Below are 14084 nucleotides of genomic sequence, written 5' to 3' on the forward strand. Positions count from 1 at the left end.
AATGGTGGGTGATCGGGGTTAGTATTGTAGTATCAGATATCCTTACTTCACATGGTACAGTAGCAAATAGGTGTTTGTACCGTACCAATATATACTCGCCTTTACAATATCCTGATTGTCGATATTTTGACCACAATACTTTTGTATGTCACTATTTCTGTCCTTGACATTCTTGCATACATCTGTGATATGCTGGCAATAGCCATGCTACCATATCTAGACTGGTTTACCATTTACAGTAAGATTTTTCCCCTGAACAGCTTCATGGAAAAAAATCCAAAATGGCATGACCATAATGCCAGTATGTCAGACTGGTAGGAACTATTCCTGATGACAGACCCCAAAATGCGTGAGTCCATCTTCAAAGTTGATACACCTACGTCATACCATGGGATCTTTTTGTCCCAGTTTGCGGTGAGCATTTCAATGTTTTGTCTGTCTAGGACCACCATGGTTCACAAGGTGGTCTCAAACAGAAAGCATACATTAAAGATAGTGCTGTTGGCAAGACACTTCATTGTCCTATCACTCTAAATCCATTACCGCCAGCTCCAGGTCAGTTATAAGGGAGTTCTAAGGCGATGCGTTTTGAGACCCCCCATCAGCCCAGTCACTATAAATGGTAGATGTCCTTTTACCACTATCCCCTAAATGTCTTTGATAAACAAACTTTCTGTGATGCCATGACTTCTTTGACAAGTTTAGATTGAAATTCCTTAGAATATTTGAATTTTCAAATCTTGTTTATAAAACTGATTTCCTATTTTATATGCTTTGGAAAAGAAGCTGTTTAAAGTGCACTTTTTGGTTAAAAGAGGAACAGGTCAGGTATTTGCCCATTCCTCTTTTCTGTTTCACTTAGATCCTGATCCTTTGTTATTTCATACAAGGAATGCAACATGCTTAGAGGGTGTGAAAGGAGAGGGAGCCCTTTCTTATCTGTTTACCGATACTGATATTTTATTATTACTTTCTAAATCACAAAACTCTTTGCCCCAAGCCCTACAATTGATAGATATGGTATGATTTCTGCCTGCAAACTGATCCTTTCCAAGAACAACATTTTCACTTTTTCCAGAACTTGCTGTAACTGAAATGTACTGGGTTGGGTTATTACCTGGTCTGTGTAGGAGATTACATATTTGGGGATAGGCATTTTGCAGAGGCTACAAAGTTGTGATATTTGTGATAGCTAATTTTAAAGACTCCGGTCTTCATGTAAAAAAAAGATTGTGAAAGATGGTCTGATCATAAAGTGGCCTTCTGTTATATAAATAAATATGTTGCCCAAAGCTTTTTATTTACTAATTATGTACTTAATATACTATCTAAAATATCATATCTCAATTTGCAAGGTGTTTGGGAATTTGTTTGAGGTCTAAAAAGAATGTAGGATTTTGATAAAGGTTATTGAAGATTGATGTATAAATTGTGGACCTTGGGTTTCCATATTTCATTTTGTGTAAGAAAAGTTATATTACAGCATTGGCTCTTAGGAGAAAAGGACAAGACGTTCTAATGAATCCGTATTAAATACGACTTACTTCAGCCTTTTAATATTTTCTCAATAATGAACTTAGATAGGAAAATGTGTTGCCACAGAGTTTCATTTAGAGTTGGCTGAAAATTGTCCTGATTTTGTAGCATTGTTACTGTACGAAATTGGGTGATTAGTTAAGGGGGGTGACTACCCTCCTTTAGTAACAATCACAATCCTTGCCAAGGTGAACCACCAAAGTCACTATATTAACCTAAGTTCAACCCCTGGAGCTAAAGCACAGAGCAGGCAGGCTTAACTTAGGGGCAATGTGTAAAACATTTATACTGTACCAAAACAGTAAATAATTCAGAACACAATACAATAAAAATCCCATCCTGAATTACCAATTCAAAGACATCAAAACAACAAAAAGCTAGTGAGGGAACCAGAGATATGAATGTTCACAATGTTGAATAAAAGTAGCTGAAAAACGTGTTAAGGACCAACTGTAGTCAACTGGTTGTGGTCGACTGGGACCTAGGTGCAATTTGAAGCAGACCAAAATGAAGTGTGGATCGGATACCACGTTTGACCCATTCGGAGGATTTACCTTGGAGCTTAGTCTTAAAAACGTAAATCCGAATTCTTCAGCGCGGCAAGGCAGCAGGCTATAGCCCAGAAGGGCTGCATGAGGTCTAATGGCTGTAAGATGAATTCCTGATGAAGCTGTTGATTTTTGGCAGGAAACTCCGAGCGCAAGAACATTTTACTTCTGTGTCCGGGGAAGGTCCTTTGCCAGGCAATACTTTTGGTGCATTTGCCCGGGCAAGTTTCTTCATTCACACTTTTTATGAGCGCTGATTCCTCCAGCAGGACCAGTTTGCAGGCTGTAGCCAAAGAGGGCTCCACAAGGCCAAAAACCCTCTGTGAGATCCCATTGCAGAGGATTTGCAATCGCAAAAAAATCTCATAGCGGTGGAAACCTGAACCTTCAGCCAGCGGCAACACACCTTCGTCTGACTGGCTTGGCAGGTTTGTCTCAAACCTTGGTAGGTCTTTGAAGCCAAATGGTTTCTAAGTGTCAACTTTTCAAGGGTGGTAGGAGAAGTCCATCCAGACAAACCCCAGGGTTCCAGGACCTAAGGAGCAGCAGTTGGGATCAGGACTCACGCCAGCAGAGGCCACCAGCAAGGTCTAGGACAGGTCCAGTCGGAAATGGTCAGCTAGGATGTATCCTTCTTTTACAAAAATAAATATGTTGCCCAAAGCTTTCCATTAACGTAACTATCTACTTCACGTATTATCTAAAATATGGCATTGGTGCCTGCCTGACTTGTGGAACAAGGAAAGTGGTTTGTCCAGGTGTCGTCTGACATCTGCCTGGGAAAGTGGACTCCCCTTTAAAGTAAATTACATTCCTGTGCACTGCCCACATTTTCACTCTATCAGTGAAACAAAACACCTCCCCACAACCAGGCCTTTGTCTCTGCTTTGGGAGCTGTTTTCTAACCCCATTCAGGACATGAGCACATAGACGACTGCAGCGGAAGGCTAACACAAATTAGCCTTCTGAGGCATTAAGCAGGGAAAAGGTGACTTCCTATAAGACTACACCCGTGACTTGGGTTTTTAATAACTATTGCATAAAGTTCTTGAATTAGATTTCTAACTGTTTGCTAGCCGTAGATAGTATTATTAAATTAAATAGTGCATCCCAATGTTTCTCTATGTAACAGCCAGCCTTGCTACAGTGAAAATAGCTTTTGAGAGCTAGTTACTCTAAGGACGTGTTTAACATTAACTTTCTACATATCCTATTTTTAAATACCATGCATACTGCCTTACCGACTACAAGGTCTACTTAGAGGTGACTTATTATTTAAACGGAAGGTTTAGACCTGACAAAAGGGTTTGCTTTGACAGGTCAAATCACAGCTTTTAAACTGTTCCAGTCAGGCAACAATGGTGGGCCTGAAGCCATGTTTGCACTGCTACTGTACTGTACTGGAATTAGCAGCAATTAAGTTACAGGCCCTGAGTACACCTTGCACCATATACTAAGGACTTATAGTTAAGTTAAATTATGCCAATTAGAGTTATGCTAATTCAACCATGTTTAAAGGGGAAGCACAGGCACTTTACTACTAGTTAGCAAGGGAAAATTGCACAGAGCTATACAGTCAGCAAAAACAAATAGGTAACACACCTGTGGGGTACACCATACAAAAGATGGTAATTTCCTAGAGTTATGACATGCTGGAGAGTACACAAGACAAAAAGAGTTTTGTTTAATTCTGTTATTCAATGTCAGAAATAAAAACGTTTCTAGGTTTCATCGTAGATCAAAGCAGGTATCCTTTTTCTGAAACCAGTCTGGAAAATGGATTCAATGTTAGATTTTTACTTTTTGAAATGTAAGTACAAACATAAGGCAAACATATGATGTGTTTAAGATTGAGCTCAGATATCCTAGGGCCAATTCCTCATCTGAGTCTCAAAATATCCTCAACTCCATCTTCTAGAATGGGAAAAAGTAGCTGTCTAGTTGATCTTTATTTTGTTTTTTAACATGATGACTAGATCCTTTTTTGCATTAAGGGAAATAGTCTGCAGAAATGGGAGAGACACTTTTGAATGACTTTTGGTCAGCCATGTTACAAATATGCCTTTCTCAAAATGTGGTTCAAGAAGTGTTTTAATGCATGACTTCTAATGCAAGTTTGATATTAAAGTTGACAATTCGTGTTGACTTTCTAAAAGGTATTTAACTACAACTATTGCATGATTACAAGTAGTAGATTTTATGGCTCAAGTCACATTTGTTACTAGAGGAGAGGGCAAAGGTAGCAGAAAATGAATTGTGTTGGAGGATAAATAAACACTGATTTTGAAACTTTGTAATACCAAAGAAACCAATTTCAAAAGTATGGATTAGTACAAGATGGCCAGCTTTGGATCATAACTAGCCTCAGAGAAAAGCATGTATAAGATAACGGCAGCCACTGGAAATCTTTGGGTGTTTGGTCTACTTTTCTTAAATTGTACTCTGACTAGAAAGTATTCCCACTTTTGTGTTATTCCTATTGATAACAGAGATTAACCTATATACTGCATGTACTGCAGTTCAGTCATAAAAACATTTGTACTCTATGACTTATTAATTTTATTTCAATATTTTTGAAAAATTGTTTCAATGTCTTATGTTACTGCATGAATACAATATAACAAAATATCTGTACACACATAATAGTATTTTTTGTATTTGGATTGGACTTTGGCAAAGACAGAGCCAATGAAAATCCAGAGACAATATTAATTCATTCAAACACATAAGTATATAAAACAAAAAAAGGTGATATGATTGGGGAAAGCTTTGTTGACACTCCTGCTTTTTCTTTCACTTACAATTGTTGGAATCGAGGTTGCTGTAGACAACAGTTGTTTGATTATTCTGTATCTGTCATAAAGAGGCTTCATAAGGCTTTTCTCTTGCCTTGTCACCTAGAGATGAAACAATGTCAAGAGATTATATTATAGCGTTAAATGTTAAATGTAAGCTTTACAGGTGGAACTACTTTTCAAACACCACATAAAACGGCATGCTAATGTTTTTACAATGGTAATGTGTCATCACACCTAATAAAAATACACTCATGAACATAAGTTTGGAAAAATATTATACTTTTGTTTTCTCTTTGTTCTCACATGGGTTTTTTTCATGACATGGACTAATTCAGGGACTTTCATAGTATCCACCCTCACTACAGCTTGTTTTTAAAGTTGTTTTTTAAACTACTCTTCCCATATTAGCTTTACTTGTTATCTCTATGAGCTGGTTTCCTTGGTTCTAACACCTTACATTTTCTTTTCACACTATATTGTTTAAACGTATTTACGCCCTTACCAGCTACAGCGGGGGTGGTGTTTTTATGGGTCTCTTATAGTTGCAACTTGGCAAACAAAACATCATAATTAAACTATAAAGAAATCCAGCATCACTAGGAGAACAAGCGAGAGCAAGGACGAACAAAAAATGTGTGGATAGAAAAGGGATGGACAGTTAAAAGGATGGTAATGAGAAATCTGAGTGTAGGGTGGATTGATGGTGTAAAATGAATTGTTCCATTTAATTGCATGGACTTCCTAGAATCTCTCTCAAAATTCCTTGTTCAATTAGCATATCTATTACAGGTGTAACTCCTGCAATAATATCAGAACTCATTTTGTATTGTGGGGTTCTCGGAAACTCTGCAATGCGTTTATTGATGGATGGGTAAGTCAAAGGATGGCTATATGGGTGCATGGCTGGATGCATGCACAGATGATGGATGTGTAAATGGATGGACGAAATAGACAATTGATGGCATTGCGATGGAAAGAATGCATGATGGATGAAAGAATGAATAGATGACAGAAAAATAAGGTGAATTAGTGAATATCAGAGGGTGGATGAAAGGATGAACAGATAGATGTTTGGATGGAAGAGACAAGGAGCTCTTCTATGGAGGCTTGGCTCACTTGCTTTGCTCGCCTGGTGCCGTCAGAGCTTTGGTTCAAATTGGGGGTTATTTTAATTTTCTGGCTTCTTGGTTGCTCTTACCCCTCCATTTTTAACCCTGCTTATTACCATGTACCTTCCATTTTGGCTGTTAGGTTTGGCTTCTCAAATATGATTGACTGTCGTACTGCTCCTACGTTTATCCAATAACTTTTTCATTTATTTTACTTTAAAGAAAATACAATCTGGAATGCCTTGCCCATGCCCTCTGATATTCGTTCTCTCCGTCATAGTTAGACTGACACTCTAACTCATTCCCACGTCCTACTTCATTCAATTTTGTAACAGCCTAGGCAAGGGGACCCAAGAGATCATAAATGCATATACAGTTCAACGCTGCCAACGTTTTAAACATTGTACATTGCGCTTTACGGATCCATTGTACGAACACATCGAAAGTGAAACCGGTTGTTAATCTTCTTTTTATTCATATCTGCTGAAACATATGTGTTGTAGTTGTTATTCATTTTGTCCTCATTGAGATCCGGTAGCAACCCTCTATTAGAATGTTGTCTTGTAAAATGGAATGTAACAAGGGCAGACCTGCAGAAAAGGTCTGTGTAGCAGCTGCTCCTGCTCCAGGGTTTTTCTTTGGCACTCAATCAACTTTAAAACTGAATTGTGTAGTGCCATTACTACAAAGCCCTTGTACGGCACATGTGGTGTATGCTTTTTAGTACTGATGCTTTGCCCCCCTTGGATGTAACCGACTAATATCTTACAAATAAGAAGGGGAGAGAAAAATATACATTTGCACAACCGGCTGGTGGCCATTCTCCAATACGGATTTGTACTGTGCGTCACAAGACATTTCCCTGGCATATATGCCACGGAGGCAGTAAAAGGTGCAGCTTTGCAGGCCTACTACTGAGAGTGGTTGTGATATGCCAAAAGTCAACTTTGACATTATGTAGGAGCACATGTCCGGATGTAAATGTACGATTTTTTTTTGTCAATTTGGCTCAATCTTTATAAAAGATGGACTTCATTAACCAGAAGGCAATGTGGTCAGACAGATGATCAACACCTGATGAACATGAGAGTGTTGTCATAATCCTTGAGCTATATTATTAGCTGACAAGAGTAGTCATGATACTCTGTCATCACTAATATTTATTTGGAAATTAAATCAAAATAGTAACCACTTCCATTAGTATCTGAAGAGCATTTAAAATGAATTCCATACTCCTTGGCCATAAGTATTACACATGTTTTAAGCAAAGGTACATGTGGGTTGCCTACTCATTTTGGACAGAAGTAAAAGATTTTGAGATATTGTGATGTTTAATTTAATTTCCTAATAGGCAACACAGAACAAAGGAGAAACGAGTTTCCAGGCAAACTCTAAAATGTCCTAAATCTTAGAGTGAAAAGGCCTCGGGAGGTCTTTATACATCAGCGTTCAGATCAGGTGCTCAAACGCCACAACAAAAATGTGTGCTGGCTGCATGTTAAATTTTATCATCCGATTTAGATTTTGCACCAATGTGGTGTGTTTTTTTGCTCTCTCGAATGAATTAGGAGCCTGGAGAGTTGATGAAAAGAATCGAAATCCAGAGCAATCTCTAATTGTGATGTCATCTCTACAACTATAAATAACTTTCCATATAAAGTAAAAGTATTTTTTTCCAAAACACTTGAAAGAACTTTCAAATACTAATATGCTAGTGTCTGATAGAGTGGGACTGCCGCAGAACTCAATAATAAGGACATATTTTGTCTACTTAGATGTTTGTGATTATACTACAATGGTAAGAACAAGTCTTGCGGTGGTTGCTGATTGGCTGGCACTCAGAAAATGACTTAAAATTTTGGCAACACAGTATTTCCCGACCGCTCACCACAACCAAGGAAATAAGGCACTGTGGTCCTTCTTGGAGAAAATAATTTATCTTGCCAAGGGAACAATGCTATTGTTGGTGTTGGATATCCGAGAAAGAAAGCAGGAAAGCACCAGCCTATGTCGACTAACAGCTACCACACCGGGGAAGAAAGTTTCATTTACAAGGCTTCTTCCTCATTTTCTTTCTCTTGTTTCCTCTTTTCCTCTCTCCTGTCACATCTATCACTGTGAAAAGGCTGTAGAGGAGCATAAAGCGCTACTAAGCGCTATACATGCAACCAACATAACATAGAACATGTCTCTGTGACTGTGTGTATGGCCAACTGCAAGTCAAGTGGCCTATGTGCATAGAAGCCTGTGCGTCTTGGCATCTGTGTGTCTATTTATACTCTAATCTATGTGTGTTTTCAGTGTCTGCATAGATGTCAGAAGGTATGTTCCTATGTCTGCATATTTGCATGTATTTGTCCTGCCCCACTCATGTCCTGGAGAAAACCATCAATCGCCAGCTCACAGAGCACTTGGAAGAAAGCAACCTGCTAGATGCCTCCCAATCCAGCTTCCGGTCCAACCACAGCACTGAGACCGCACTGATCACCACAACTGACATTAGATGCCTTCACGAACGAGGTGAGATTGCAGCCCTGATCTTCCTCGACCTCTTTGCAGCTTTCAACACCGTATCCCACTACTCCCTAATCGCCAGACTCCACCACATTGGCATCTGGGGAAATGCCATCAAGTGGATCACCTCCTTTCTCACAGGACGAACACAGAGGATCTGTATACCACCCTTCACCTCTGAACCCAAATGTTTTATCTGCGGTGTCTCCCAGGGCTCCTTCCCCAGCCCCATCATCTTCAAAATCCTCATTTCGCCGCTAGCTGACATCGTCTGCACCCACGGACTTAACATCATCTAATACGCTGAAAACACTCAACTCATTTTCTCCCTCACGGAAGACCCACCCGCCATCAGTTCCACATTCCGTAATGCCAGGATCAGACTTGCTGACTGGATGAGTTCTAACTGCTGAAGCTTAACACGGACAAGACGGAAGTGCTTATCTTCAGGAACAACACCTCACCAGGGGATGACACCTGGTGTCCCGCTGCTCTCGGCCCAACACCGATCCTCGCAGACAATGCTCGCAACCTTGGCATCATCCTGAACAGTCAACTCACCGTGAAGTGACAGGTCAATGCCTTGTCCTCTTCCTGCTTCCACACCCTCTGCATGCTCCATAAGAGTTTCCATTGGATCTCCATCACCACCAGGAAAACAATCTCCCAAGCCCTTGTCTCCAGCCAAATCAACTACGGTAACACAAGAAACAGCTCCTCATAGGTCTCCAGACCATTCAGAATACCACAGCCAAACTCATGCTCATCCTCCCCGAATGGACCAGAACAACCCCCACCTCAGAATCCTCTACTGGCTTCCCGTCCAGAAGGGATGCCATTTCAAGCTGATGACTCACGCCTACAAAGCCTTCCCCAAAATTGGACCCTCCTACATCAACCACTGCCTGATATTCCACCTTACCACCAGTAACCTTCGGTCCGCCTCTCTCGCCCTTGCATACATTTCCCACATCTGCTGGAGCCGCAGCGGAGGTTGTTCCTTCTCCTACCTCATTGCCAAGTCCTGGAAGAATCTCTCCCCTCCTTCGAACCTCCCATTTGCTCGCCCACCTCAGGAAGGGGCTCAAGACATGGCTCTTAGATTAAGGCTGCAGATCCTCAGCGCCTGGATACCCCCAGGGGTGATATGCCATGCTATAAAAATACTGTTTGATTGATTGATCTAGTTCAATGTATGCTTGGATGTGGTGTATGCGTACATGCACTATACAAAATTCAAACATATTGGCTTTGTCATTGCTTGATTTCACTTCAATCACTTCAATGAGATGAACTGGAAGATATTGGTATTGAGATGGTGAAAATGCTTGTAGGTGTGCAGTGTTGCAATATTCACTCAATTATTCATAAATTATGGCCCTTTCCTGTTCTGGAACACCCATATGGTTTCAATATTTTAGTGTGGAAGCAACTCATCCTGTACAAAAAATCGAATTGCATTTGTGTCATTTGTACATGAAATTGTTTAATATACAAGAATGTAGATCATTAATTTCTCATCCAATTGATTACGCTTTTTCTAGTCACAAAGGCTGTTTTACAAAAGCGACAGTGGCACATGTTCTGATTTCAGTATCACTCTCAAAAAACAGACAATGCGGCAAAGCTCTGGCTTTTTTTTACTTTGCTGTGATGAGCATCTCTCTAACCTGGAGTCCATTAACTTTCATCAAATGTCTTACTCTCAAACCTGGTCATACACTTCATGCAATGTTTGACCCTCTTGACATCATATCCGTGTCTGAGAACTATCCCATAACTTGTACTGGCTATCATGTGATCCTATACAGCAGCTCGGTTTCATGGTAAATCAAGGCTACCACCCACCCTCAAACCACATATCAAGATCCGGATCACAAGACAAGCGGGGTGATATCCCGAGTGCGGATGTAGGAGGAACATATCCACAGAAACAGGTCTGGAATCAGGTAAAACATGGACATGAGCCGTGTAAATCTAGGAGGAACATGTTTCAGAAGACATATTACCAGTGAGATCTAGTAATTCCAGGCAGGTTAATTCCAGCTCCCATGTAGTGTGCAACTTGTGATCCATCCCTGAGTATCAGACCTTCCTTAAACTCTCAGCTCCAACACTTACCAGCATGATAACAACACTTCTAAAGTTCCACCTGATTAAACTTGTTTTTTCCATTCACATAATTCTATAATACAGATGCCCAGAAAATAATGATAGAAGGCATGCGAGTTTGCCTCTACACTCTCACTCTCTGCAGTGCTGCATGCTTAGGCACAGCAACATTTGTTGCGCCATGTTTGAAGCCTATCTTTGAACCTCACGTGCCACAACACAACACCGCCCCTATAGGTCAAAATATGTTCAACGCCTGATCAACAATGCATTCAGAAAAGGCGAGAATGAACACAGTACAATACAGGGACATTGCTAATATTACTTCCAAGGAACTTTGGCCGGATGTACAAATGGCGGATTGCAAAGCAGCCTGTTTCCTGCACACCAACTGCTCCGACCTCCATTTGTGCTGTGATGGATACTCAAATCATCACACAGCACAAAATGACTCCTCAGTAGCATTCAAATAATCCTGCCTTATTTGCATTGCAAATTCAGGGTTCTATTTGCAAAGCCTACCGAACAGGTTGTGAAAGCAGGGACGGAGGCCTGTGTGGGACAGCAGACCTCCAACCGTGCAATCGAAGCCACAGAATGGGAAACATTTTTAAAGCAGTCTTTGTTTAAAGGGAGATTTAATTAAAAATAAAAGCTGACATTCTGAAAATGGCATTGCGGAGAGAATGCTCACCATAATGCTAACAGTCCACATAAAGAAGGTGGAAGATGTCCCTTGGGGATAGCGTCCAGTTTGTGCATAGATACCCTACACCCCTACTGGGAGTCAGTGTTCAACCATTGGTTGGCCACCACAACTGAGGTAGCAAGCCATTGACACATGGCATTGCAAATTGCCCCTTCACACTACTCCGACCTTCCGAGTCGCGAATTGTCCTTTGTAAGTCAAAAAAATATTTCCTACTCGCAAAGTATCATTATTACGGAGCGATTTACCTTTTTGGGGTCGCAATTTCAGCAGTATTGCAAATTGCAGGCTTTGAAAACACAAAAAGGCTTTGCACCTCGTGCCAGTTGCTTCAAGAAATCTGTATGCTTTCAGGATGCATGCTGCCGCATAAACATTTTTCGCATTAGCTACTCAATCAAGGCTCTGCTTACTGAACATGGGAAGCAAACAGCCACGGCCTGGACCAGTGTACAATACACGGGGATGTGTGTTCTTGGTCTAATAAATATAAGATTTGCATCCCTAGGTAGAGTTACAGGAAAGCACCACTGTAGGGATGATTACTGGTAATGAATTCCATCTTCTCATTAGAAAGAGTACATGTGACCGATGCGTCTGATATTCACACTTGCCTCTAGCTGTGGTGTAAAATCAATACTGGGCTTTAAATTAGCTAGGAGTATCTTCTCTAAGTATTATCTTTGTTATATTTCACCTTGAGGCAACACGCCTTCATCCTCTACTTCTGCAATGACTTAAGAAGGCCTAGAGAGCACTTCACAGTGCATGACTGCTTCTTGTGACGGGAGTGGGGAAAGGGCTCACGAGTGCTTGTCTCAGTATATTTGAGATTTGTTTGCTATTGTTCCCTCTTCAAGAACATGTGGTTGTGACTGAGGAGGTGGTTCACGGATGCTCGACTAATACGGGTGCAAATAAGAAGTAATTGTGCTGCAAAGATGTTAGGTAAATGGTGGTGCCTAAAAACCAATATATATGTGTATAGTGGATCTACAGCATAAATGAGGTGCCTAGAAGGTCCCAACATGTCAGAAGCCCAGTATGTGGCTATTCACATCAGTGATACTGCCCTCTCATATTCCTATGTTCCTGCATGGATATAGCATACTGCCGCTCATTCTCAGAGCACTTATGTGTACCAGTCAGTGTATACAAAAAATTGAACTGTAATCCTGAGTGCAACGGGGGCGCGGCGCGTTCAATGTGTGTGTATGTTTGGGTTGAGGGCTCAGAGACGTGGCTAGAAAGAACAAAACAATGTGTAACTATTTTAATGACCTTTCATCTACATTTAAGCACACTCTAAATGAGGACTGAATGCAAGATAAATAGAGCTTTGGGACATGTATTGTTCTCCTGGGAAGCTGATACAGTGATCATTTCAGCAGGGTCGTGGCTTAGTCAAATCTATTAGGTGAGTGTGACACAGACTTCCCAAAAAGTGATATAGTGTACCCAACTAAAAAAGACAGTGGGTGGCCTGGGGCATTGTTTGCGTTGGGGCTGAGGTAGCTGAATTAGTATGGAGTTCGGAAATATAAAGAACATTTTTGGTAGCATTATCAAGTATATAAACCATAAGTTGCTGTATATACCACAAAGACCAGTTGAATAAAATCAGTGTTTGACAACTGTAAAAAGCCAAGGACATGACACAATGCAACGTTTAACAAGTTGCACGATCCATTACTACAATCATATGGAATACACAAGCATGTATGCACACAAGGTTGGGCTTAGTGCTACTCCAGTACTATGTTACATTCTTGGCTTGAGTAAATTAATTTTGCATTTATTAAATGTGCTCCTTGAAACCGTTTGTCGTTTACCAAATGGCCAATACAAGGTCACAGGTCAAAAAACTAGGAATGACATTAATGAGTTTCATATGTACTCAGGCAAACTTAAATAAATGCACCTTAGGACGTTTTCTCTGATGTCTACACCCTACCACCACAATCCATGGTATAAATACTAAGTATTGAGCTAGTTGATATGTGCAGTGGAAGTATTTGCTGAACTGGACAGTGATCTCTTCTCTTTCCTGGACTCAATGGAAGTCCACCTTCAAGGTTTCAGTCTGACGGTAGGCCGACTACTTTGCATAGGGCCCCATTGAAATAGTCTGGATGGTGGATGATGTCCACTCCAGTCCAGTCCAGTTCTGGACAATCAGGGTAGCCTGGCTGCCCTCACAGGGATGGTTGGAGAGCATCCCACAGCCGTGAGGGCAATACTCTTGTTAAGCATGCACCCACATTTTTGTGACATTGATTGGCAGATAGGGGGTCCAACATACAGAGGTTCAAGCAGGTAACCTTTGCAGGTAAAGTGACCCTTTCGTTTGGAAAGCTGTATGCAAGGTATGTTGACTCTCATCCTGCATTTTATACCAAGTGGCCACTAGCAGTACTGCTATATTCATCAATTCATATTTTGAAAGCATCTGGTTTTGATCAAAATAACATATTCCCCTTGGAGTCTAGCAGCCCCAGTTAGCCAGTTGCTGCAGGTGGGCGTGCCAGTGACACTTCAGAACCTGATATTTTGGGAACCAGTGACAATGGATAGATAATTATTTTTGTGTGTGTGACAGTAAGGTTTTATGGCCCCTGTTGAATAGGTTTACTGGCTTTCAAAGCTGGAGAACATGGGCTGATTAGAAAGGAATCATAAATCTTGTGTTCAGGACTTGCAGGGAGATTTACATAGTCACCAGTGTTGTATTCTTTCCACTTCCAAAGACTTTACAAAA

General features: G+C 40.8%; 1 protein-coding gene across 2 annotated transcripts in view; it reads right to left on the reverse strand.

Moving 5' to 3' along the window:
* FAM13C (family with sequence similarity 13 member C) overlaps positions 1 to 14084 on the reverse strand; it is an 841555-nt gene that overhangs the window by 116085 nt on the left and 711386 nt on the right. For both annotated transcript variants that reach the window (XM_085604789.1, XM_085604792.1), the window contains one exon: positions 4886 to 4981. In XM_085604789.1, the coding sequence (XP_085460915.1) occupies positions 4886 to 4981 (96 nt within the window). The remainder of the gene's footprint in view (positions 1 to 4885; positions 4982 to 14084) is intronic.

This window comes from Triturus cristatus, chromosome 1_2, assembly GCF_964204655.1.
Source record: "Triturus cristatus chromosome 1_2, aTriCri1.1, whole genome shotgun sequence".
NCBI lineage: Eukaryota > Metazoa > Chordata > Amphibia > Caudata > Salamandridae > Triturus > Triturus cristatus.